This window comes from Carassius gibelio, chromosome B1 (assembly GCF_023724105.1).
Source record: "Carassius gibelio isolate Cgi1373 ecotype wild population from Czech Republic chromosome B1, carGib1.2-hapl.c, whole genome shotgun sequence".
Classification (NCBI taxonomy): Eukaryota; Metazoa; Chordata; class Actinopteri; order Cypriniformes; family Cyprinidae; genus Carassius; species Carassius gibelio.
Window position 1 is genome coordinate 10,452,064 of NC_068396.1, and position 27,443 is coordinate 10,479,506.

General features: G+C 36.2%; 2 protein-coding genes across 3 annotated transcripts in view; both read left to right on the plus strand.

The window, feature by feature from the left end:
* LOC127948680 (protocadherin-7-like) overlaps nucleotides 1-10,553 on the plus strand; it is a 33,716-nt gene extending 23,163 nt beyond the window's left edge. The window contains exons 3-4 of the mRNA XM_052545305.1: nucleotides 6,867-7,065; nucleotides 7,585-10,553. Of these exons, the coding sequence (XP_052401265.1) occupies nucleotides 6,867-7,065; nucleotides 7,585-8,087 (702 nt within the window). The 3' untranslated portion in view covers nucleotides 8,088-10,553. The remainder of the gene's footprint in view (nucleotides 1-6,866; nucleotides 7,066-7,584) is intronic.
* A 3,830-nt stretch (nucleotides 10,554-14,383) lies between these two features.
* On the plus strand, nucleotides 14,384-27,162 carry hgsnat (heparan-alpha-glucosaminide N-acetyltransferase). 2 transcript variants are annotated; one of them, XM_052546457.1, is made up of 18 exons: nucleotides 14,384-14,593; nucleotides 15,506-15,621; nucleotides 16,496-16,632; nucleotides 16,773-16,891; nucleotides 17,302-17,371; nucleotides 17,492-17,561; nucleotides 17,795-17,892; nucleotides 18,257-18,333; nucleotides 18,606-18,636; nucleotides 19,984-20,144; nucleotides 21,212-21,327; nucleotides 22,554-22,675; nucleotides 23,053-23,179; nucleotides 23,325-23,411; nucleotides 23,608-23,685; nucleotides 24,578-24,648; nucleotides 24,859-24,971; nucleotides 26,168-27,162. In XM_052546457.1, the coding sequence occupies exons 1-18, from the start codon at nucleotides 14,434-14,436 to the stop codon at nucleotides 26,347-26,349; spliced, it is 1,935 nt and encodes a 644-aa protein (XP_052402417.1). In that variant the 5' UTR covers nucleotides 14,384-14,433; the 3' UTR covers nucleotides 26,350-27,162. The 2 variants fall into 2 exon arrangements, with proteins under 2 accessions (XP_052402417.1, XP_052402418.1); XM_052546458.1 differs by lacking the exon at nucleotides 14,384-14,593 and adding an exon at nucleotides 14,746-15,206.
* Nucleotides 27,163-27,443: the final 281 nt, after the last annotated feature.

Consider the following 27,443-nt stretch of genomic DNA (forward strand, 5'->3'; position numbering starts at 1 on the left):
GAGGATGGGAGACATACAGAGAAAGATGAGAGAATTCAAGGTGGGCTGAATGAACGATCGAGGTCGAAACTGCAAGGGAATTGAGGGAAGAAAAAGGAATGAGTGTTCAGGATAAAGAGGAGAAACAAGGGAGAAGGAAGAGAGCTGAAAGAAAGAGTGAGGGGGAGCGTTAGTGTAAAATGCTGCAGTCAGAGCGAGCCGTGGTGCAGGATGATCATGAGGAATATCTGTCACGCTATTGCAGAAGACATCCGCATCTCTGTGACCTTTATCCCGCCACAGAAACGCCAGTCCGGTCCGCACGTTCACTTATCCTTCTCATGTCATTGAGCAGGAGACGTACGGGAAATTGTAAATGATGTGTGCGTCTGTCCGTCTATCTCCATCCTACACAAACTTACGCTTGTCAGGTTGCCACCTGCTTGTATTAATAACTGTCAGTGTTTGCTGTGGTTACACACAGGCGAGAGAAATTGTTTTCCACAGGACAGGAATATGAGTGAATACTAAACTAAAGTAAACCACCAACGGCAAATTGTCTCTCTGTGTGTGTGCAATTTTACATCCTCCTTTAATGCCTTTAAGCCCCACATTTGTAAATACTTGTGTAGTGTATTGCTGCCTTTTGGGCAAGCACTGCTATTCCAGAAGAAAACTTTACTGCTTACAAGCGGCTCTTTATAATAGCTCCGGACAAAAGAAAATTGGGTAAAAAATAAATAAAAAAAGAAATCTTTTTTTTTTTTTTCATACTCATGTTGTTCTGAACCCCTAAGACTGTTTTCCTTCCTCTAAACAGAAAATACATTTTTAGGAGCAATTTTCAAAGAATGATCCATTCTGATTCTTTCATTGATTTGTTAAGCTGTCCCTTCAGCATTATATGCTATTACATAGGGAAATACATTAGCAGGTGCAATACATTAGCAGAAGGTGGTGGAAAGTGCATGTACTTTCGTACATTAGGAGTGTGTGAGTCATTGAATCATTAGCACAACAGATTTTTTTATATATATTTTTTTTTATTACTAAAACAAGTCTACAAAGCTTTTTGCAAATTTAGATGCCACAGTTCTTTTTGTACACTAACAAGATTTGAACCGTCTCAGCATAGGCACATATAAAAAATAATAATGATAATACGTGCTTGCACAAAACAAATCACTCCACTTTTCAGCTGAAATAACCACTAGTGCCAAGTGCCAGTAAAACAACAACAAAGAATTATTACAGGAGTAAATTGTCATCTAATAAAGCCTTTTTTTTCAGAATACTATGCTATGTCAAAACACTTTTACCATAGCGCATTGTTTGTAAACTAATTGCATCACATAACCAGCTACATATGTATGGCTTTTCTGATACTGTTAACTTGCTTAGTAGCTCAGCTGGTACAGAGCTGGTACAGAGCAAGAAAAAAGTTAAAATGTCATGAATATTTCAGCAAATGCATTTTTATCATATTCATTTTTGCTTTTGTTAACACTAACCCTTAGGTTTAGGGTTTAGTCTAAGTACAAAAGCAACCTGATATCATTTTGCATCGTGACATTTTTAAAGACCCTCAATTGCACCATTTAGAATAATTTTGAGACTCATTCTCATGTCCAAACAATGATATTCTCCTTTACAACCCACACTTGAATGTCACTTGCTTATTCAAGAATCATTCTTTGAGGGGAGATAAAGCAGAGATGTGATTCATAAGGGAGAGTCAGTACATGAATGAGAATGATTCAACAATGAACAAACTATGAGTAGGGATGCATCACGCTTTTGGTTCTCTTATGAAACATGACAGGTCTGTCATTTTTGTGTGAACTAACCCTTTTAGGTCTCTGTTTTGGAAGAATTGGATGATAAATGTTTGAGTTTACACTGAAATCACTGAAGACTCTAAGATTTTGTTGAAAACTTTTGCTCCCTAAATGAGAGAGAACCCAATAGACTAGAAAAGAATATTAACAGAGAAGAAAAAATATATAATTTAGACAAAAATGCAATGGAATATGCAGGATAGTTAACAGGACAGTTTGTGCACACTAATCGTGAATGATACTGATTTTACAGTTAATGGCAGAGGCCTGAGGGTCTCTTCTGTGCTGTTTGAATGATGTCACTAATTGAATGTACTTAGTTGGAGCACACTATAGATCCATATCCAAATCCGCTCACTTGAATTATTCATTGTATGCGGCATGCCCTTTCAATATGCAGAGTCATAGAACGCAGAGGAGAGGCTAAGCACTAATTAATCAGGCCTCGTTAATTTCCTATGAGCCGTCAGGTAAGAGTGTTTCTCTCTAATTATGTTGATGACTGTGGAAAGCAGACACACATACACACACTCAGGCCTGAAACCTTGCAAACAAGATTGTTAGATGTGCATGCACACTGCTGTAGACAAAGGTGGGCAGGCGGTGATGCACACCTGGTTTAACAGACAGCCACATCAGTAAACATACACAGACACAGTTGGATGTCATGCTGGAAAGGGAAAGGAAATGGCCTGTGTCAGATTAAAGGGTTGGGTTTTTTTTAATGTCTGCCGTCAAAGTCCATTAATATTCTATCAGCTCAGTTTCTGCTGCTGGTGGACTGACTGGACCCCAGCCAAGACCCAAGAACACACACAAACACACAAACATCCAAAACCCCAACCTTTGTGACTTTAGCCAGAGTCTGCTTTTCACACACATTCACACAGCCAAACCTCTGTGTCTTTAGCCAAACTCTTCTCTCACAAACACAAACAGCCACAAAGCCAAAAGCTTAACCTCTGTGACTGATGCGCTCTCAGTTTCTGCCTCCCACGCAAACATTATGCCCCATCATATTGCGACAATATGGAATAGCGTGTGTGCCACAAAAACTCAAATTATATACTCTAATTATATACAAATGATTATACTGTAAAACATTCTATTTTTCATAAATAGCAGTGTAACGTGATATACAGGTGCAGCTTCTTATTAAAGAGCCCAGTGGAACATTTTATTCAAATGTTAACTCAGATGTTTTATGGTACAGAAGATAATTAAATTCTGTGTTCTTCTTCGGTGGGGTGTTAGATTTGTTTCAGATGTACATTACCGTTTAAAGATTTGGAGTTGGAAAGGATGTTTTAAAATGTATAATTGAAAATATTTTTATGTTGATCTTTTTTTTATGCTCCTAATATGCTGATTTGGTGTTAAAAAAAAAAAAAAAAAAAAAAAAAAAAAACTTTTATTAAAACTAAATGTTAATGTTATATTATTATTATATTTCTGTGGAAGCTGTGATATTTTTTTCCAGGATTCTTTGTTGAATAAAAATTTCTAAAGAACAGCATTCATGTAAAGTAACATTGTTATTGTCACTTAAAAAAAAAGTGATGCATCTTTGCTAAATATTATTATTATTATTATTATTATTATTATTATTATTATTATTAATAATAAATCACACAACCTCAATTTCTTTTTTTTTTTCTTTTTTTTTTTTTAAGAATAGTATGTGTTTTTTTTTTTTTTTTTTTTCTCATAAAGAGATATAAAAAATTAGACACTATTTTTGACTAGAACTTATATGGCCTTGGGAGAATATAAGAAAATCTTATATGAGTTCTTGTTGAAATCTATTTACTTTTCTTTTCTGAAATTCTAAAAGAGACACACTTGAGATTACAGTGGCCTTTTTTTCTTGGAGGGGGCGTGGGGGGGGGGGTTATCAGAGAAGCAAGAGACTCCATTTATTCACCATTTAAACTCACTTAATAGAAACAAAGATATTACAGAGATCTCATTTGTGATTTGTTCCTGTTCTTATAAGAGACCTTCACCCACAGGTTAGCAAGGCTTTAATTGAAAGCGTTGCTAAATGGATAATACACAATGACAGTGAAAATCACTCTTAAACTAAGCTTAATGATAACTACTTAAAACAATGGCTCGCTATTTGCCAGGGAAACTGCAACAAACCTTGATACAAACCTTTAGTTGCTTTCTCACACTCATAATAGGGCTTATTACACTGTTTCTCAGCCAAAGAAGCTAAATATTCAATAAAGATTGATTCTGTGCAGCTTATTTGGAGCAACGTATTGTATAGCTACATCACTTATGAAACCTCGAAAGTGAGTAGGTGAAACTCAATTCAGTGGGTAATATCTAGAAACCCTTCAGGCAGTTGTGTGGATAGATGCTCTACGATGTTTTGAAATGTTCTTCATGAGCTACTTTCTTTAGCAACTGATTTAAATGCTGATATTGTTCTTAAATATGAAGTTAATTAATCTTTATCAAACAAATTAAATGAAGGCGTTAGTGTAAATGTGGGCTTGGGTAATGGGTATACAGTGGCAAACATAAGCCAGCAGTGCTTGGCAATTCAACATGAAATCCGCCGTAATCTGATTGGTTCCACTGTGTCGATAAGACAATGCAGCAAACAGGCTTATATTCCCACCCATGCTATAGTCCCACCCTCATACAGTCAAATGAGTCAGTGTACAGTTCTCTTAGAAAGCAATGGGTTTCATTGAATTATTATGTTGACTTTGGGCCAAAATACTGTATATAGTTTTTTTGTAGAACTGATTTTGAAATGCATTTCTGTAGATCAAACAGCAGACCATAGTATATAATTAAAATGCATTTCATAGTGTTCTAGTATTGATAAAAAAAAAAAAAAAGGGATTTCATAGGGCCCTACAGAGCTCATGGGTTCAATGCCAAGGGAATGCATGAGCTGAACAAAAAGTATACATTAAATGCAGTGTAAGTCGCTTCAGATAATATGCAGTGCAATATGCATGATGTAACCAGTGAAAGTTCATAAGGCTGCTTATTATTCTTTACCGACTGAATATGATTAAATGGTTAGTTGCATTTTTTTTAATATCCATTCAGCTGCTACCCATTTCTGGGTCACTATGCACCAGTTGAGAAAGCACTTATATAATGTATCTGCAACTGCACAATGTTTGTCTCTCTAGCATCCAGGAGAGCTGCGCTAGATGTATGAGTTAGACCTGACGAGATCCCCAGTCTTAATTGAAAAGTGAGGAGTGGAGTTAGTAAATGATGGTGGGGAATTATGGGTCAATAAAACAGCATTCCACTGAGACTTACAGCAAAAGTTAAGGGCACTGCATTGATTGGCTCAACATAAAACTGAGTAGAGAGAGAGAAAGAGAGAGAGAGAGTCTGTCTGTCTCTCTTTATGTGCCTCTAGAGAGTGGACAACACTGGAATAAAAAAAGAAAATATTAAAGATTCAAGGATCTTCTAGGAATGACTGTAAGCATTAGCATCAAATTATCATGCATTATGCTCCAGATACAACAAAGAATCATTTGAAAATGATACTATATATTGAATTACTTTTTTTTTCTTTTTCTTTTTTTCATTCTGTGAAACTCACATAATTTTAAGGCGTGTTACCCCTTGCAAAATCGGAAGTAAACGCTCATTGCTATGATTGGGTAACTTCATCATTCCGTATCTCTGCCCTGCTTTACTGCATGTTGTGTTTGATACTCAAGATGGAAAGTGTTGTGAGAGAGCCGTGTGTTTAAAGGCGAGGCAGAAGAAATTAAAAGATGACAACAGTAAAACACAAGCTACATATAGCAATGGTAAAACAAACTATAAATATTCAAATCAAGCAAGTATTTCTGGTCCAGGTTTATAACAATATTATTAGCAACACTCAAACAATGATACACTTGGAGTCTTAAACACTGACATTTATTACAAACACAATGCAAGATTAATAATGAATGTATTTTCCTGTGTTGCCTCCAAGGACAAAATGCTTGGCACCTCTGTACCTTTCAATAAAAGGTATTGTGTAAAGCATGTTTTGAATAATTCATAAAAAACAGCCCATTGTGAAATATGAAGAACAAACAAAAATCTTTCAGTCACTCAGGCGCGTCATTTAAAATGCATTGCATTTCTATGCCAGAAATGTTTTTGTTGTGGAGTACCCTCTAATATGTGTAATTTTCAAAAAAAAAAACATTTTGATTCTCCATTCATGACTACTTTATAAGAAGTTTCAAGATCAGGCTCGCCGTCCTGCAAAACCTCTCAAGTGTCAGAACCATGTCAGACATCGGCTCGCAGACAAAACAGATGATTTGTTCTATAAATGTTCATTTGTCGCTTGCTACATTCAACATTTGACACCTGACACCCATAAAGTCTGATTCATCACCCTCTCTCCTCTCTGTTACGATTCCACTTCCCCACAGTGAAAAATGAAACCACCAGTTAATTACTCTGTTCATTTAACGCGCTCTCGCTCCAATTCTCTCTCTGTTCACATTGTCTTGAGAAAGGCAGACACCGGAGCATATAAATGTGCTTCTCATAAGGCGGTTCTCCTAACAGCTGTCAGTCATCGCTCCAGTAGACACTGAAGGGACAATGTGGGACTCGTTTAATGGCTAGACTTTCCCATCATTTCTCCTTTCGGTTTCAGGCAGCCTCAATGGGACTTTATGATTTTGTTTGAGACTCTGAATGTGCTGATTTGCTAGTGTGAGATTAGGTTGGGGAGATGGAGTCACACCTGTAGATGAAGCCATAAAACATATGCCATAAAGTTTTCCATTGGGTGTAATAAAAGGTGTTGTTTCTTATTAAATTCGTAACTATTTTTTTCTTCTGAAGAAAATGTGAGTGGTGCTTTCCAATGCAAAACTTGATGCTATGGTTGCAGGGTTAAAAATGCAGCTTGGGGCTCTGATATACTCATGACAAGTTATTTTTCATTATTCTTGTGAAATCAGATAAAACAAAGGTCCTATACAGATAATCTTCACTGATGTATACCTACTGTCACCTATCACGTTTTAACCCCATGTCTCTCCGCAGCCCCTCAGAAGAGTGACATTTTCTGTGGTGAGTCAGGCTCCTGATCAAGGCTGTTATGATAGTGGAGTGGAGGACTCTGAGACCCCAAGCAGCAAGAGCTCTTCTGGACCCAGACTGGGATCTTTACCGTTGCCCGAGGATGGATATGAAAGGACAACACCAGAAGGGAGCGTAGGCGAAGAGGAGCATGTGGAAAATGGTAAAAAGCCATCTGTGGGAAAGGTCTGAGACCGCTAGTGAAAAATGACGCGCATATGTTGTTTTTTGTTCTTCTTTTGCTTTAAAGGGATAGATCACCCAAAAATAAAAATTAAATAAAAATAACATATTTTAAAGAATGTTGGACGCTAAACAGTTTTGGTTAACGTTTTTTATGTTTCACATAACAAAGACACTCATAAAGTTTAGGAATATTATTTAAAAAAATTGAATATAATGTTTAAAATTTTAACATTTTCTTAGAATTGAGATTGTTCTCGTTTCAGTTTGTCCTTCTCCTTTGTGGTATATTACAGCAGCACTCAAACTGACATGAACCTGGTCCCAGACCTTTAGACGCCACTGTAGACAGACAGAGTCATTTATTCTCCAGGGACATCATGAGTGTCTAAAACTTGACAGTCTGAGCAAAAATATTTGACCTATGACCTACGCATATTTCAGTAGAGACAGTTTCCTGGCAGGATATCCTAAAACTGCCTCTTTTTCCGTTCCTCAGACCCCAGGCAGCTCCCTGACGTGGCTCTGACAGGAAAGTGCACACGAGAATGTGATGAAATTGGTCACTCTGACACCTGCTGGATGCCTGTGCAACCATCACCGCGCAGACGCCTGGAACCGCCCCAACTGTCCACCTTCGCCTCGCCCGGCGATAACAACAACAACACGGAGGACGACAGCGACCGAGAGGAAGATGGAGATGGAGGTACGGATAAGAGCAGCGGAGGAAGCGAGGAGGTCCGGGATTCGCTCGCAAATGGAGATCCACTCGGAACGCTCAGCCGTCGAGACCGGAACAGGAACATGGGCGACCACAACCGCAATCTCCTGAACCGGAAAATGACCTCGGCATCCTATGACACGTTCAGCAGCGCCGGCTTTGGCCGTCGTCCAGATGAAGAAGACTCACACCCCCCAGAGGTCATTCCGCTTACAAGGACGGGGGGCGACTATAAGACCACCTCGTGCCTCACTCTTTCTCGCAGGGAAGTGTACCTGTGAGCTGCAGGCAGCCCTATCGCCACTTGACGGTTCAGAGCAACTTCACAGCATCGAGGAGGATCATCGAAAGACTAGCGCATACCTGTTTAAAACAGGCATCTTCTCCTTGCCAAAAATTCATCATCTGCTCATTTCTCTAGATGCAAAATGTCAAAAGTTGAGGAGAAAAACTGAATCATCTTTTATGCTTTCATAAACTTGGACTTTGTCGATGGCAAACGTTTGCATGTTAGGCCTCCCACAGACAGGGGGCGATGTGGGGACTGATGGACAAAATCCAATCACAGACCACATAAATGGATGCTATTTTCATCCAGTTGTGGCACTTCATGACAATAAAACCATGCAGCATAAGAAAAAAGGAAATTGTAACCAATCATAGGGCGACAGCGGCATCTAAATGTTGACTAGTTTCCTGTTGCTGAGCCAATACGGTTATTCAATTACAGTCACATGGTAAACACTAGACATGTAAATTCTTTCATCACAGACTTTTAGAGAAAAAAAAGGGGGAACAAAGTCCAGTCATCCATTTTTGTATCATTTGTAAAGCTACTTGTTTTTCTTTTATTAATGAATATGGGAATATACTACAGCTCTCAGTAGTGCTTCAAAGCTTTCAGATTGAATTCTTTGCTATTTCTTCACGTCTGTAATGGAGCAATTATCACAATGACTGTTAAATTACCATCCCGTCAGATCTCAGAGTTGAAATCAGCCAATTAAATCATGTGAAATATACTCTGTACACAGCACAAACATACACACACACACACACACACACACACTGATACATGTCTATATCCATTTAGTGCAGATGTGTGTGTAAAAGTGTATGTACTGTATAAACAGACATTTTGGCATACCTGAGGCTTTTTTGAGAAACGGTTTTTTGAAAGTAGATGTAGCATTTTTGCCTGCTTGATCTTCAACTAGTATATAAGACACAGAAGTGTATTTGAATACCTATTCATCTGTGTAAAGTGCATACACAGGGGCATTCAACAATGTTTAGATACATCTATACTATACTATAAACGACAAATATACTGTATCTCATCCCTTTTAAGTAGAGCTCATATTTAAACCAAATTTCTTTAAAGGCAACACTGCATGAGGATAATCTAATGCTCATTTTGTTAAACAAGAATCAGATTTTGTTGTTTTTCTGAGGATATAACCTGTTTAGCAGGGGGGGGGGTGCAAGCGTGTGTGAATTCAAAGCGAGGTCGGTGAAGAGCTAGATCTTTAATTTAGCCAGAAATTACACACATACACACACACAATGTAGTTGTTCAAATACCTGTATTACAGTTCAAACAAATCAAGACATTTTAATGAGTCTTTGTTAATCTTACTGCAGCCTAGTCCAGGTCTTGACATCTCATCAAGGCACTGGAACTTTCAAATTGACTTTTGGAATGGCTTTTTTAGCTCTTGATATGCATTGTAAGTACAATCTGATTGATAAGAACAAATTGACATGTATTTCACCAACTCTCAGGAAACTTGAGATTCAGTGTGTGTTCTCAGCCCATTATCAACGCTGAGCTTTAGTCTGCACTCCAAGTTCGGCCTCACAAGGCCTAACTCTTTGGGAGCCTGTTTTCTCACCCTTTCCTTTCAGACTCACTGTACCTGTCAATGGTGTCCGAAGTGTGCGTGTTTCCTGGCTTCCCACGGTGAGAACTGCAGACTCATCTCTTTCACTTCACGGAACAGCCTTGGGTCTGGAGCGGGACTGGTGGACTCCAGTCCATCTATGCCAAAATCTGTCCAGCTATTCCAGTTTTACTGGAAGCACTGGTGCACAAACTTACCTGAAAAAGACTAGCCCAGAACCTAAGGTTCAGTGCCTGGATGAGAGGAAATTGCTGAACTGGCCTATACAGGGTTTGTGAAACAAGAAGACTCCAGAGGAAGGAATCTGTCTCTAAAGATGCCGTGTTTCCTTTGCCAGGTTTATAGGCTAAATATGCTGTTATACAGCAGTCTGTAAGTAGTGTACAGTATGGGGTGCATAACAGACTATGTATATGAAACTGTGTGTTTTCTTTCTTTTTTTTTACTGCACGTTTACCTAACAGTTCAACTCACTGCAAAACGGGGAGGGCAAAATAACATTGTGTATAAAGCGTAACATTCACTTGAACTTTTTTATGAGATAAACACTGAACTCATGTACTTGCCCAACATCCGCCATTTTATTGCTACCCTGTAGAGAAATGACCACTGAACTTTAACCTGAAAGGCATGTTGACGGTCTTTAATCCTGCACCCATGAGGAACATGTTTTTTATTTCTCTGTTTTTATGCTATGTGAAAGAGGAGTTTTTGAAGCTCTCTCTCATCGAGCGTTCATTGCATTTATTATGACAACAAATCAAAAGGGGTTGGAATGGTTTGAAAGTTTGGTATGTGTCATGTAAAAAAATTGTTTTTGACATTAAACACCTTTAAACCGTATTCTGTTTTTATTTCACTCTTGAACTTACAGTTTGATTCATTTTGCGCATATTGATGCATATTACTGAAGATAGTGACAAGGATGTTTTATTTTGCACTCCTGCGCCCTGCTGGTAAGAGAGAAAATTACATTCTTTGTGCTGTACACTTCACATCTGCTGAGCGTCCTCTTATTTTAAATTAAAACAAATTTGAAACTCTATTTTTTTTTTACACTTTCACTTCTTAATTTAACATAATTCTGATTTGTTAATTCTGAATATAGCTTCTGATAACTTTTGTATGCATGATCACGAGAGAGTGGCGGTCCCGTGGATGACCTAGGACATAGGTTTTCATTTTTGAGTGAACTGTCCCCTTAATTTAATATATGTGACCCTGGCCCACAAAACCAGTCTTGAGTCGCTAAGATATTTTTTTAGCAATAACCCAAAAACATTGTATGAGTGAAAATTTATAGATTTTTCTTTTTCGATTTTAAGACACACACGCACACACACACACACACACACACATATATATATATATATATATATATATATATATATATATATATATATAATTTTTTTTTTTTTTTCTAGGTTAAAAACGAATTATATGTTTTTAATGGAATTATATGCAATGGGTCAGAATCTTGGTTAGCCAGTCAGAAAGATTTCTGCCTATGTCAATCATTTTGCACATGCAGTCATAGCAGGTATACAGAATGAGAAGCTGGAAGCTATGAGCATGAAGTAAGTTTTTGTTCGTAAGGTGAAATTTTTTATTGTTTATGTCCTTAAAGAATAAGATGATAGAGTTAAAAAAATTGGCCATAAAAGAAGCAAGATAACTACGGACATAGGTAAAGCTTTTCATTGCTGAGGAAACTGAGTAATGTAGGCCTATTTAAAAACGGATGCAAAGCTTGCTTCTGCTCAACAGGGTTTTAGCCTACAAAAAAATCCATCACTCCTGCAGCACTCTATTCACCTTAAAGGGACAGTTCACCCAAAAATTTTAATTCTGTCATCATTTACTAACCCTTCCTATGTAAGTTTCTTTTTGAAGAATGTTGGTAACCAAACAATTGATGATAGCCATTGACTTCTGTATGGGAAAAATACTACTGAAGTCATTGGCTAAATGTTTGGTGGTTACCAACATTTTTTTTTCAACAGAAGAAAGCATTCAGGTATGGAACAACATGAGTAAATGATGACAATATTTTCATTTTTGCAATGTACTATCCTTTTAAGGTGCAGTCACATTTACCATAGAAAAAATTCTCCATGGCAAAATGCAGTAATTTCAGTAGGAATCAAGCCAATAAGGAATTTTACATGAGGGCAAAAGATTTTCACAAAAGAGTTGGTCACGCGGAATCACCATGCTGACCAACAGAAGCTGTTTGATTTGAAAGTGACCGCTGTCAGCTGTGCTTCATACATCACTGCAGTACTGGTAATTGACAACTGCCTTTGTTTTTGTTTTGTTTTTTGGCTGTGAAATTTCACTATTGTGACCACACCTTTCCAACACTTTAACAATGCTATTTGCATATTTATTGCATGATAAAATGTTTGTCCATGGTAATGTTGCCAGATAAATACGCTAGTTGCAGTTTGTTTAACATTTTAACTGCATCATTAAATACTGCAGTTAAACACAGCATGTGAAAGTTTCATCTGTACAAAGTGCATGTAATATTTAATGAGCCATCCACTATTTATTTCAGTTCAGTTTATGATTAGATATCTGACGTCAACGGATAGTTGTTATGTCTGGACACTTTCACAATGTATCCATCCATATTGTATATCTCAGGGTTTATTATTATTATTATTATTATTATTATTTCTTACTGTTAATATTCATTTTTGAGTCTTTATTTTCTAATTTCCACAGACCCCCTAGCACTCCCCTAGAACCCCGGTTAGAAATCCCATGGTCTTCACTAATGCTATACCAGGGTACTAGCTGATGTAATAGAATATCTAACATTTTGAGGAACTCGCCTGAATTAAAATCGAGGAACTTGCCCCCGAAGGCAGTTTCAATGAGCCAGAGTTCTTTGAAGAACAGAGCAGCTCATGGAGGATGATGTTTTTCAAGGATTTCTTAGTCCCAGTGGAATATAGAAATGCTGCTCTAGTTATGGAAACAGCTCACTTTTAAAATTTTATACTTCTCCACCATTTTCAGTGTCCCCTTAATTTCCAATAGCTTAAGAATGTCAGGGATGTCCAAACATTTCTCACTCCAGCATGTAACCATTTTGTTTGCTCTGTGGATAGTCTACGCAATCTAGAAACATGCCTAAAGTTGAATGAATATCAAACCAAGCACGCATGTTTCCTAAATTCAAATTAATGCATGTATCTGTTTTTTTTTTTTTTTTTTTTTGTAGGCTACAGTTGTCTACTCTTTGCTCTTACATTGATAAATTGTCTTTGAGACTTAAACCTATCTATTAAATCACTTTCTACGAGACACAGGCCCTGTACACAATTAAATACATTTTACTGTTGTTTTGGTGCACACTGCACCATTTGAGTAACTTATCACACATTACAAGATCATTCTCCTGTCAACTTTATTTATCTGTCTAGATATTTTGCTTTCCATTCCTGTTACTTTTAGTGCAGTGGTTCTCAAATCACAGGTAGACCCTAAATAATTTCAGTTAGTAGACCCAAAGAAGCCTGCACCATCTAGATTCAATGACAGAACTTGGCATTTGTGCCTATGTGTATTCCTTATTGGTACTTGTTGTACATTTATGCATTTTTCAGTATTGCATTGATGGTGATAGCTTTCCAAGCAGTTGTTGGTGCAAACACAGGTACAACAAATGGATATGGAGCATCTATAAAGCTCATGCAAAAAGCTAACAATCTAACAATTTTCATCGAACAATTTTTGATTCCTAGAATGTTCCCAGAAAGTTTTCGGTTCCTAAAAAAATAACTAAATTTTAACATTAGGGGAACATTCTGTGTTTGCCGTTAAAATATAAGAAGATTATAAAATATAAAATGTAAGGCATGTACCATTATATGCCAACAGTGTTTTTTTAGCACTTAAAATTTTGCCTTTGTAGACACATGCAACAATCTAAAACCAAAAGTAAATAAATAAATAATATAATATAAAGTATTAAATAGAAATATGTTACAGCATATAAATACCAGTTGCTTAATATCAGAGAAAAATAACATCTTGACCAGGGGTGAGACTATGGGTGCTTTAAAGAGGGAACAAAATGTCAAAAACAAAAAGTGGCTTAATAAACAAAAACAGTATTTTTGCTTTGTTTGCTATGTGGATTTTTTTTATGTGGACTTTTATATATATAAAAAAATATTTGCAATGGGATCTACTTTTTGTTTCTTTTTAAAGAATTATCTTCTGCTCACCAAGCCTGCATTTATTGCATTTATTGATCCAAATACAGCAAATCAGTAATATTGTAAAACAGCTTACTATTTGAATATATTTTAAAATGTATTCCTGTGATTTCAAAGCTGACTTTTAGCAATATAATGAATTGTTTGCGTTTCCACACATAGTAAGCTGCCTATCTAGACAGCATGTGTGGGCGTCATAGGTGCGTTTAAACTTTTAAACTTATTTATGAACATCATAAACGCGTTCAAACCTTTTTTACAGTCTATGGTTCAAACATTTGTTCACAAGGTCGGTTAGGGATTTTTTTTCTTTTTCTTTTTTGACTTTGAAATAGTCAGAAAAAGCGTTTTGATGCCTCAGAAATGCCGCTTAGGTAGGCAGCGACCGCTAGCGTTTGAACCAACACATCCAACGATTACTCTTTGTACTTTGACCCTCCTCTCTTCCACTACTTGCGCTACTAGGAAGGAGGGATCGGAAGTATGTTGTAATGAAAAAAGGGGAGATCTTTACATTAAGAAAGGACCGAAAGGAAGAGGCAGTGACATCTGATGTTATGGCATCTGAAAGGGAATACAGATGGACTGTTTGTGCAGTGATTGTGCTTTTCATAGCTCTGTGTACAGCTCATATGACAGATCGACCTGCCTGTGAGTGTCATTTACCCTAACACCAGTGTTGTATCTATCTAATTGATATTAAATATAAAACACATTTCTTAATGCCGTGGTTCCCTTTTTTTTCTCGTTTTGTTTGCCATACTAGTTATCTCGCCCAGCTAACGTTTACCAGCTAGCACCACTATTAGCTGTTTTAGCCTATGCTAACTGTTATTTATATTTAAAATATTTTAGCATATTATTGTGATTTACCTAGATGTATAACATTATATGTTTATAATCTGAATTATATACACATTTTCTCTGTGTAAGACTTATTCTTTATCTTAGCCTTTTGTATTCTTGCTTTTGAATATCTATAGTATGATGCTCCAATGTAACGTCATACAGCCAGAACAAATACTGTACATGTAACGTTAGGGGATTAATGGATTCAAATTTCCCTCGTTTGGCAGATCTGGGCAGTTTTATGAGGCTTCTTGTGAGGCAGATTAGTGGAAGCATGTGACTGCAGGAGGTACAGAGTCACTATTGTAAAACTGCAGAAGTAGAGTGCACCAAAGCAGCTGACCGTTTTGTTTCATTAGCAAACCTACAGTTAGGTTGAATTGAATTAGAGGCAGCAACTGAAGCCTACAGAGTGGTGAGTAGCCTATATTCGGGAAATGTTTCTATATGTTTGTCAAAGAAAATCTCTCTGGCTTGTCACAAAACCTGGTGAACGACATTTCTAGACAGCATTTTATTTTTAGCTTCAATGGTATGTTTCATGTTTCAAGATACCTAGTTTGTGAGTGAGTCACTTGAGGTACTTCAGTCTTTGATCACACACACACACACATATATGTGTGTGTTTGTTTGTGTATGCCTTATTGTGAGGTTAAATGTATTAATGTTGAAAATTCTTCATAATTGGTGACACTGAAGTGACTTTGCTTTCAGCCTCTCACCCCCACCGCAGAACTACTGTGCTGAAGATGGATGAGGCCTCCCTTTCGGTTACCAATGAGATGGAGAATGCCATGATGTTATATGTGGTTTCTGATCACTGTTACAAGGTATCATATATACGTCTTCTGGGTATACATGCAATATAGCATTGATACTGAATACTGTCATAATGATAATGACATTTAATGTGCGCGTGTAATGCTGCTAAAAGGAATATTTCACCCAGAAATGAAAATGTGCTGAAAATGTACTCATCCTCAGGACAAACAAGATGTTGATGAGTTTGTTTCTTCATCAGAACAGGTTCGGAGAAATTTAGCGTAACGTCGTCCTCTGCAATGAATGGGTGCCGTCAGAACGAGAGTTCAAACAGCTGATAAAGACTTCACTGTAATCCATGATTTCAGTCCATCAATTCATATTTAGTGAAATGAAAAGCTGTGTGTTGGTATAAGAAACAAATGTATCATTTTTATCCAGCATTTTAACTTTGTTACTGGCAACAATGCTTCCTCCAGTGAAAAAGTCCACCCCCTTTGTCCTCTCATCAAAGTTCACCAACACACTGTATTTGCTTTTAATATTTTTGCTTGTAAACGATGCTTGGTTTGTGTATAATTCTTTCCGGATTCTGATGAAATTTTTACTGTAGAAAGCAAAGCAATATTATGAAAAGAAGATTTTGAATTACAAAATAATTTCTTTTTTTTAAAGACATTCATTATTAGACTGGAGTCATGTGGATTATTGTGATATTTGCGCATTATGATGGCACCCATTCACTGCAGAGGATCCAGTGGTAAGCAAGTGACTTTCTCCTTTTGAATTTCTTCAAATCTTTTCCGTTGAGACAAAACGTATTGAATTTCCTGAGATGAGTACATTTTCAGCAAATTCTCATTTTTGGATTAACTGTTCCTTAAATGCTGCAGTATTGTTCCTACTGAACCTCTGTGTTGTCTGTGCATGCATGTGCATTAGTGTTTGCCTCAGCTGTTGGGAGTAATACCTGCAAGTCCAGCTTCTGGGACCCCCACTACGGTGGGGTTTGTTGTAGGCACACAACACGCGCTGACGTTGCAGCTCAACAGCACCTCTGCAAACTTGGAGCAATGCAAGTGAGTTAGACACTTTAATACATTTAACACAGAACAATGAGAGTTTCAGACCAAAACATGATCAGTGTTTATTTGCTTTGGCCATTATTATCAAAGCATTATTATCAGACAATTAATTTTTTAATTGATTTTTTATCCAGGGTTAACTTCCACTTTGGGGAGAAGGGGAACTATTCTCTGTGGGTGAAGAACCTGAATGAGCCGTCAGGGGTCAACTGCTCGATGATCACTGATTCGGAGCCCATTAACAGCTACCTGCGTGAGTCAAGTTTGCATTTGCACACTGCATTTTTTTTATTTTAATTATTTTTTACCTTTTTGTTGTTTGTCTTTAAAATAATTCTTACTAGTGGTCAACCAGTATACTAATCAGGGAAAATTCCAAATTGATTTTTGCATTCTTGAAGGGCATTTTGGGAACAGGGTGCCATTTGTAGAGATATTACGAACAAAAGTGAACAACAGAATACCTTCACGAAGGGTTCTTCCACAAGTCTATTACATGCAATAGTCACTTCAAGGAAGTCATTTCTGATTGATTTTAGATTATGAGCTCTTGTGATACACTGTGAAGCAAAGTTGGGCTTGATTTCGACTACACATACAAATGTAAATAATGTATTTAAATTAACCTAAGCTTGGAAGGTGAGTTTGTTTATTTTTTTCCAGCTATTTTGTTTGCTTTTCTGGTATTTGCTCTTCTGGCTGCATTATCTGCTATCTGGAACACAGTTAAAAGGTACAGACATTTTCAAATATCATTTTCACAATGTACTGATGACATTTAAACAATCCAGAAGAGTTTGTTTCGGCTCTTCTTTAAAGAAAGCTTGTAAAATTGAGCTTTTCTATTTTTAAGACTGGATGTGGTGACAAATCTACTTCTTCGCTTGGGGAGCACAGTGGAGACAGAGAGGCTGATAAACTCGGTAAGACTGCTATTCACTTATTTTATAAGTTTTTCTTTTTTTTGCACTCTTAATATTGTCCATGCATGATTTTCACATCTTCAAAAAATAAACGCAAATCACAAAATATGAAGTTTCTGTAGTTCTGTAGTTCAAAAATGGCATTGTGCATGATTTAGTGTTGGAAAAAAATTTACTGATCATTCTTTCTTCGTTTCTCACTAATTTACACTCTCTCGCTCTCTTGTCTCCAGGAGCTTGGCACTCCTAACAGATTGGTAGATGCCTCTATGGAATCGATAATTCCTGCCACTACAGGACGGAGGCTCCGTTCTTTGGATACTTTCCGTGGGTATGGTGCTCTTTCACTAATTGTTTTGGGGCCAATGCGCTTGAGATGGGAATTGAAAAATTCAGGTGAAAATGATCTTGCATATAAGCTGCTACTTCCACATCCTGTGAAGCCGGTTGTCAAATGCCATTTGCATTTTATGTCTCATTATCCTGAAATAGAATGATTAAATTTGAACTTGTTAAAACAAGGTGGCTTGTAACCTCACCTGAGAATTGGAAATTAATTACAGTTATTTTAATGTTTGGTGTTATATTTCTCTCTGTCTGATTTGTAGGAATTCAATCATATTATTAATAGTGGTTTGGTTTAATCCCAGATCTCTGTTAAGACTAAAATGCCCATAACTCTGTTTTCTCCACAGCCTTGCACTGGTCATTATGGTGTTTGTCAACTACGGAGGTGGACGTTACTGGTTCTTTAGGCATGAAAGTTGGAACGGTAAACTCTTTTTTTTTCTTTATAGTAGCCACTAGCATGTTTTCAAGCGTCAGGGGCGACGAAGTGACTGTTATTGATAAAAGTGTTCATTAACAATTTTATATGAATACAAAGCTGGCAAACTAAATGTTTTTTTTTAAAGTGTAAATTATTCTAAACTTTTGGCTGATGGTGTATATATTTAGAATATGTCTGAAAAGCGCTTGTTATGAATTTAATCGACCGAGGTTTGACAGCAGGACGTGATATCTGATGCGTTCTTCCTCTTGCAGGGCTCACGGTGGCTGATCTCGTGTTTCCTTGGTAAGTCAATCCGATGTCACAGCTGACTGATTCCTTACACTGCATGCATATAGAGCAGCTTCTTTACACACTGCTCGAGCTGCTTCTTTATAGGGCAGTATTGTAAAATAGCTTCTGCAAGCCACATCTGCAAGCCACATCAGTGATGGCATAAGCTATGGTATATCTGAGCTAAACATGGGCTCTTATCACTGTGGCACAAATAAAGTGGCATATCAGAGTCAGAATAAACTGGTTTCACAGTTGAACTAAACCCAATAACCTTGTCTGTTGTGCAGCTGAAGAAAGCGTCTGCAGCAGCACTACTCAGGTTTACACCTGAAGCCTGTATGAAATGACCAACATGAATATTGTTCTAAACCATTTTTTTACATTTTAAAACACAATATATTCCTGTGATGGCAAAAGCAGAGTTTTCAACCTGTATTTGAATGCTTGTGAACATTTTTACATTTTTACACAGTATAACGAAAACAGATAGCATATACATTTGGATGACTTTAGAAGAAAGTGTATTTATTATTATTAAACCAAAATGTTATAATACAAAGGCCTTAACTTGTAAATGTTGCTAAAAGTAAATGTTGCATTGTATCTAAATGCATTATATCAAAATGTCTTAAATTAATAGTTAAAATATATATATATATATATATATATATATTTTTTATATATATAAAAAAAAATCAATCGTATTTCTTATATTTTCTAGGGCTGCCAAATGATTAAAATAATTGTTTTTGTTTGCATAATATATGTGTGTTTTGTGTATATTTATTATGTATATATACATACACACACATACAGTATATATTTTGAAAATATTTGCATATATTTACATGTCTATATTAATATTAATATAATTGTATATTATAAATAAATATTTAATATATAAACAGCATATTTTTCTAAAATATACATGCATGTTTGTATTTATATATACATACTAAGTACACATATTATGTAAACATTTATATATTTAGTTAAAACTAAATGTATTTTTGTTTAAAAAAAAAAATACATGTTCTATGTTCTGTTTTTTCCCCCCTTCTTGTGATATGGCATGGCCCATAATGACCTTTCATTTAGCCAGTCTTTACCCATGAGTGCATATATGCCTCTGTGGTATATATAGACAGGAAATCAGTGGGAAATGGGATGGTAACACGACAAAGACTGCAGACAAATGTGTGCAGCACATGTTGAAGAGATCTTGGTTTTCACACAATTCTGTTTGTGGATGATTCTTAATCTGTGTTGGAAATCATGTTAGCACTTTCTGAAATGGGTATCCTTTTCTCTCTCTCTCCCATTCTGTCTTACTTTGTGTAATTCTTGTCTTCACAGGTTTGTGTTTATTATGGGTACCTCTATTGGTTTGTCCCTGAGCGGTTCATTGCGCAGAGGTGTCAAACGCACTCATCTGCTGAGGAAGATTTTCTGGAGGAGTTTACAACTCTTTCTTATCGGAGTCATCGTTGTCAATCCTAACTACTGCCAAGGACCCTGTGAGTGGTAACACATTTTCACTCTGTTTCTTCTTAAAACCGACAAACCCAATCTCTAGCCCAGTGCCTGTACAAATTCTACATTAGCTTATAAACGAAATACAGTGTCATGAAACACATCAGTATGAAAGCTGAAACAAAGTAAGTTTGTCGCTGTTAAATTACATGCATATAACAATTCCCTATGAAATCTAAAGTGGAGGAATGTTTGGCCTATTCCTGTAACTTTTTTTTTTTTTTTTTTTTTAATACAGAACAATGGATCAACAATGCTGATAATTTATTAAATATTTAATATTAACTTGACTAGCTCACATATGGGTATTAAATCTAGAATTTTTTCTCCACTAAAATGCTCTTTTAACAAGATTACAGTCTTCCTCCAAGTAGCAATAGTAAGTAGAAAATCACAGTTTGCTAAAATATAATGTAAAAAAGGCATTTGGCTATATAAATATATTTCTTACCCCAGCTTCCTTTTTCAATAAGCAATACATCCACAAAGAAACTAAAACTGCACGAACATGGGGTTGTTAATATTATAACATTTTCAAACTCAGAATTTCCATGTCACCCTTTCAATTGTTTTTTATTAATCTGCTCACAAAAATTGTGTCAAATTTAATGAAATGTGAAGTAGAACTTTAAAGACAATTTAAAAGTTAACAGTGTTTAAAATTAGTGCTGGCCAATGGGATTAATCGCATCCAAAATAAATGTTTTTCTGTACATAATGTATATGTGTGTACTGTGTGTATTTATCTATATATAAATACACGCATGCGTAAGATTTTTTTTTTTTATATATATATATTAAATATTTTTATATAATTATGTACATGTTAGTACATGTCAATATTTTCTAAATATATACTGAATGTGTGTGTGTCTTTATAAGTACATAATAAATATACATGGTACACATGCATATATTATATAAACAAAAACATTTATTTTGTATGTAATTAATCGTTGCCTAGCACTATTAAAAATAGAAATGCTGATTTTTTTATGCATGTGTCCATGTAGCTGATTTTTTTTATGCATGTGTCCATTTATCTGTACAGTGTCTTGGGATTCTCTGCGTATACCTGGTGTATTGCAGCGTCTGGGCTTCACGTATCTCGCTGTCGCTATCTTGGATCTTATGGTGGCACGGGACCGACTTACCAACTTGTCAAGTGTGAGTCAAGCTATCCTTCTCTGCACGTAACATGACACATAATCATAAACACACTTTATAGACATACATACTCAGCTCTATGTGCTTTACAGGCTTTTTTTCTCGTTAATGAATAACCAAATATTTGATTCATCCATTTCTAAAAAATATACATTGGGGTCCTAATGTCTTGAGACCAATATTATGGAAAACATTTATAATTTACTGTGCACTGCCCACTGGTTTTTAGACTGCAAAAAGACTGCATTTATTTGATAAAAGGGGGAAGTCGTGGTCTAACGGTTAGAGAGTCGAACTCCCAATCGAAAGGTTGTGAGTTCGAGTCTCGGGCCGGCAGGAATTGTAGGTAGGGGGAGTGCATGTACAGTTCTCTCTCCACCTTCAATACCACGACTTAGGTGCCCTTGAGCAAGGCATTGAACCCCCAACTGCTCCCCGGGCGCCGCAGCATAAATGGCTGCCCACTGCTCCGGGTGTGTGTTCACAGTGTGTGTGTGTGTGCACTTCAGATGGGTTAAATGCAGAGCACAAATTCTGAGTATGGGTCACCATACTTGGCTGAATGTCACATCACTTTAAAGATCACACTTTTAAAGATAAAAATAATAATAATAAACAGAATACAGACATTATTAGATAAAACATTAATATTTTAAAATATTACTACAATTTAAATTAAATTTGAATATATTTGAAAATGTTCTTAGTTCCTTTTATTGCAAAGCTAAATTAGTAGCAGGCATTATTTCATTATAAAATCATTCCCATATGCTGATTTGCTGCTCAAGAAACATTTCATATTATTATTATTAGCATCAATTTTGAAAACAGTTTTTACTGCTTAATATTTTTTTGAAAACTGTGATACACTACCGATTAACTGCAACCTTTTATTCAGCGAGGATGGATCACACAGTGATACAAAATGTGTTTAAAAAAAAATGTTTTTTATTACCGTATTTTTTGGACTATAAGTCGCACCTGAGTTTAAGTCGCATCAGTCCAAAAATACGTCATGATGAGTAAAAAACATATATAAGTCGCACTGGACTATAAGTCGCATTTATTTAGAACCGAGAACCAAGAGAAAAATGTATTTTTTATGAATAAGTCGCACCTGACTATAAGTCGCAGGACCAGCCAAACTATGAAAAAAGTGTGACTTATAGTTCGGAAAATACGGTAATTGTAATAATAATAGAAATTTCCCATCATCTTGTTCCCAGGAAACATGTTGGTATTCGGTGCATGATGTCTGCCTCTACTGGCCCGCATGGCTGGTTGTGATTGCCTTAGAGACAATATGGTTGTGTTTGACCTTCCTCCTCCCAGTCCCCGACTGCCCAACGTAAGTACAATCCTACTCATGACATGAGTCTATTATTTATTAAGACCAGCCTAAATATCTGTCTCCATATCCCCTGCCTTATTTGCAATCATGAAAGGAACAATGTGCAGAATCTACCCATTTTCTGCCTTGTTAAAATGACAGGAAATCATAAAGATGAGAAGAATAGATGTGACTGCTTTTTCCTGGTTAATTATAAAGCATTTGTTCTCATTTACAATGTTCAACATAATATTATTAGTCAGTTGTAATTGATTATATTGCTTAGATATGGGATATGTACATGGAAATGAATATGCAAATGAAAGTGTTTTGAATAGCATGACTCATGTCCATCTAATTGCTATATTTTTCCTCTTGTTGTCTCTCTCCTGCAGTGGTTATTTGGGTCCAGGGGGCATTGGTGACTTTGGCCAGTACCAAAACTGCACCGGTGGAGCTGCAGGTTACATTGATCGCTGGCTGCTGGGAAATAACCATATTTACCAGACGCCTTCATCACGGGTAAACAGAGACCAAAACAATGAGAACTGGTTGTCATTCTGACAGACACATGTAGTCACTATTTTCTAGAGCTGCAGCTAATTTTCATCTCTTACTTTGGCACTCACCGATACACTTCATTGTGTTTTTGGGTGCCTATATCTAGGTTGTGTACCAGTCTGTGGTGCCCTTTGACCCTGAGGGTGTTTTGGGAAGCATCAACTCTGTATTGATGGCATTTTTGGGTCTTCAGGTGAGACAGACTTTTGTTTCCTTATACAGTACTTGATTCTCGTAGCAGCATCAGTGATTCTTCTCCCCCCTGCTCTTACCGTATCAGTATCAGCAGTGCAGTCACATGCTTCATGCAAACTATTTTTGTTCTGCAGTGCTTACAGGAATCACATCTAATAATTGTCCTGCCCTATTGCATTTTGTGTGGGTTTCAGGCAGGGAAAATTCTGCTGCATTACAGAGACCAACACAGGCAAATAATCCCACGATTTCTCATTTGGGGATTCATACTGGTATGTTTGCTTATTGTTTGTTTTTGTTAACACTTTACATAATAGCTTTAATTAAAAATTACAATTATACTACTGTAAAAAAAATATATAAATAGTTTTTATTCAGCAAGACATTTATAATGTTACAAACTATTTCTATTTCAAATAAATGCTGTTCTTTTGAACTTCTGATCTATTTCAAAGGGTCCTGTAAAAATGCATTCCAGGTTCCACAACAATATTAAGCAGCACAGCTGTTTTCAACATTGATAATAATAAGGAATGCTTCTTTAGTAGCAAATCAGCATATTAGACGGATCATGTGAAACTGAAGAAATGGCTGCTGCAAATTCAGTTTTGTCATTATACAAAAAAATAAAAATAAAAATTGTAATAGTAGTTCACAGTATTACTGTTTTAATAATTATAATATATGCCGAAAGTGAAATAAATTAAGAATGATATTGCCTTTCATTAGTACAATAGAGAATACAACAGCGTTTAATCAGGGATATATTTTTAATAAGTTTTACACAGCTACTTGCCTAATACATAATAAATTCAAATGAAATACTTATTTTTTGAGTTGAAATTACTTTATTATGTGAGACGAAAGAAACCCTAGAGAGACCTAAAATCGACATGAAACAATTGGCACAATGGTCAGTTATGCACTTTAGCAGTCAAAAATAAACAAAAATAAATACATATTCACCACAGAGAGCCATGATTGACCAAAAACAATCAGGTACTTCAGAGTCATGTAATAGTGTTGGTTAAAGTCTATTCTCTTTTACAAAAACTGTATTAACTGGCTGATAGTTCAAATATAATTTGTAATTTACTCCGTGAATAAAGCTTTGTTATAGGTTTAAAATTGTGGAAATCTCATGATGTCTAACTTTGCATTCAGGGAATCATCTCAGCTGTATTGACCAAGTGCTCCAGAAATGACGGCTTCATCCCTGTCAATAAAAACTTGTGGTAAACTCAGTCTTGCTTGCATGTATCGGTTGTCTTATTCATTATAATTTGTAAAAGATATATAATATTTTTCATTTGTGGTCAGAAAAATCTTCATTTTATGACAGCACTTCCAGAAGCAGGAAGTATAATACCAGATTTGCTAACCTGTTTAAAAGAGGAATGCATTGTATGCTGTATGATTCATGGCTTCTGTCTTGTGACTTTCAGGTCTTTGTCCTATGTTACGACTCTCAGCTGTTTTGCTTTTGTGGCGCTGGTAGTTTTTTACTATTTGGTGGATGTAAAGAAGTGGTGGTCTGGTGCTCCCTTCTTCTACCCTGGTAAGCTCTTAAGACTTGAGGCTCCACAGCCAGAATTAATGTACCTAAACTCACGACTTGCATTTAAGAGTTGACTCTTATAAGTTAGTAGCTATCATTGTGACAGTAACAAACCTCAGCACTCAAGGGGGCGATAGAGTTACCTTAAAATACCTGTGCCGTTAAACTGGATTTATTGTTATTCAGATAGCTAGCTTTAATCGTGGTGACAGTTTAACCAAATTGAAAAAAGAAGACGGCATTAAAGGGTTAGTTCACCCAAAAATTTAAAATAGGCTGCGTTTTACTCACCCCCAAGGCATTCTAGGCGTATATGACTTTCTTCTTTCAGACGAATCCAGTTTGAGTTATATTAAAAATTGACTTTGATCTTTCAAGCTCTATCATTGCAGTCAGTGGGTGTTGCATTGCTTCAGTCCAAAAAGCGTGAAATAAAAAGCGCCCTTTCATAAAAAAAAGTGTCTCACGCTGCTCCGGGGGGTGAACAAAGGCCTCCTAGCGAATCGATGCATTTTTGTTAAAAAAATGTCCATATTTAAAATGTAATAATCACTATGTGGCACTCACTGTTGTAAATGGAAGCAGTTCCCGGTTCATTACGTATGAGGTCAGCTTTGCATATGTGCTGCTAAGAAGTGACGCACGTGGAAACTCGGCGGAGAGATCAAAACAAAACAGCTGTCACTAATTAAAAGTATAAAATGAAGATTTGTAAAGAAGAATGTCAGAGGATCCCAATATAAGCCAAGAGGACACTGGTTTTCCTTTGCTTAAGTAAGGAAACTTTGCTTCTTATGATCCTGTAAACAAACGTTGGTTTTCACGAGGCCTCGCTGACCTCATACATCATCCCCCGGAACTGCTTCCGTCTTGCAGCTGTGAGAGCAAGCTAAATTCAAGTGATTATTACGTTTTGAATATGGATATTTTTCGTACAAAAATGCAATCGATTGACTACGTGAGGCTTTTGTTCACGCCCGGAGCCATGTAAGACACTTTTTTTGTTTTTTGTTTTTTTTCACTGCAATGATAGCTTGAAACTCTTTCCAACCTGGCAACCATGCACATACACTGTTGCTACAATACATAAAAAGTGCTGATGGTCTCCATTATCATGCAGCCCAAGTTTATGCTAACTAACACTATTCTGCATACTTGTGTTTGTTTGCTTTCAAGTTTTTCCTTCTGTTTGGCAGGTATGAATTCCATTTTGGTGTATGTGGGTCATGAAGTGTTTGAGGAATATTTCCCTTTTCGTTGGAAAATGGCCAATAACCAATCACACGCAGAGCACCTGGCACAGAACCTCGTGGCCACCTCCATATGGGTGATCATAGCCTATCTCCTCTACAGGAAGAAGATCTTCTGGAAGATTTGAATGTGTATCTCTGTACTCAGATTTTAGGAGCTGGTCTTCATTGTGAAAAAGAGATTATTTGGATATTTTTAGTTGTAGAAAATCAGCAGATCTCGGAACATCTGTGCAGAGACTAAAACTCACACATGATCCAGGAATAGAACTTGGCTATTATCTGTGAAGTGCAGAAAGAAGAAAAAAAGAAGAGCATGTGACTGTGCCAAGATAACTCTGTGGACTCAACAAAGCCCTCAGAATGAATGCTAAAATGCCAAGGCCAGATTCTGCTAAAATTAAATTCAGTTAACTCGTTTGGGTTAATGAATGACATTTTGAAGCTCAATGGTGGATTATGATTGATTATGGAATTTCCTAAATGATGATATGAAAGAATTCTGAAAGTCTCTGGACCAGTTTAAATTTAATGAAGATATTGAATATTATGAAATTAAATCAAATGAGAAGGGCAACAGAACCCCAAAAAATAACTACCAAAAAATAAAAGTCTTCCATTACAGTCTACAATATTATCTATAATATTACACAATTTATGTTTTAAGTTTTAATGTAATGAATGCTAGGATTGGGTTGTTTTACTTTTTTTCTTCTTCAGTGGACTTTCTGTCTTTGATACTGTGGTTTTATTCTTTGTATCTTAAAATGAAAGTATAACAGTTGATATGATGTATGTTAGTGAGAGAAAAAGTGTATGTTCAACGTTCTCAAAAACTCAGGAGATTTGCACAACGTGGAGGGCCAAATGTAGTGTACTTTATGGTTTCTCAGATTAAATATTGTCCTTGTTTTTACAGTTTATCAAGGACTTAATTCTTACCTCTGCCACATAAATCAAATGAATCAAATTTATATATATATATATATATATATATATATATATATATATATATAAAACACTAATCACTGTTGTATTTCCCATACATATCGCTGCTTGAAAAAAAATAATTGTTCCAAGAGTAGGGAAAATATTGATCCATCATATCTGCTGCCAGCTCGCAAAATCAGTTCCATCTTTGAAATTTATATTTTATACTTATATGAACTGTTTCCTCATGTATATCTTTATTTTATAATTATCAACATAGAATGTGGTCAAA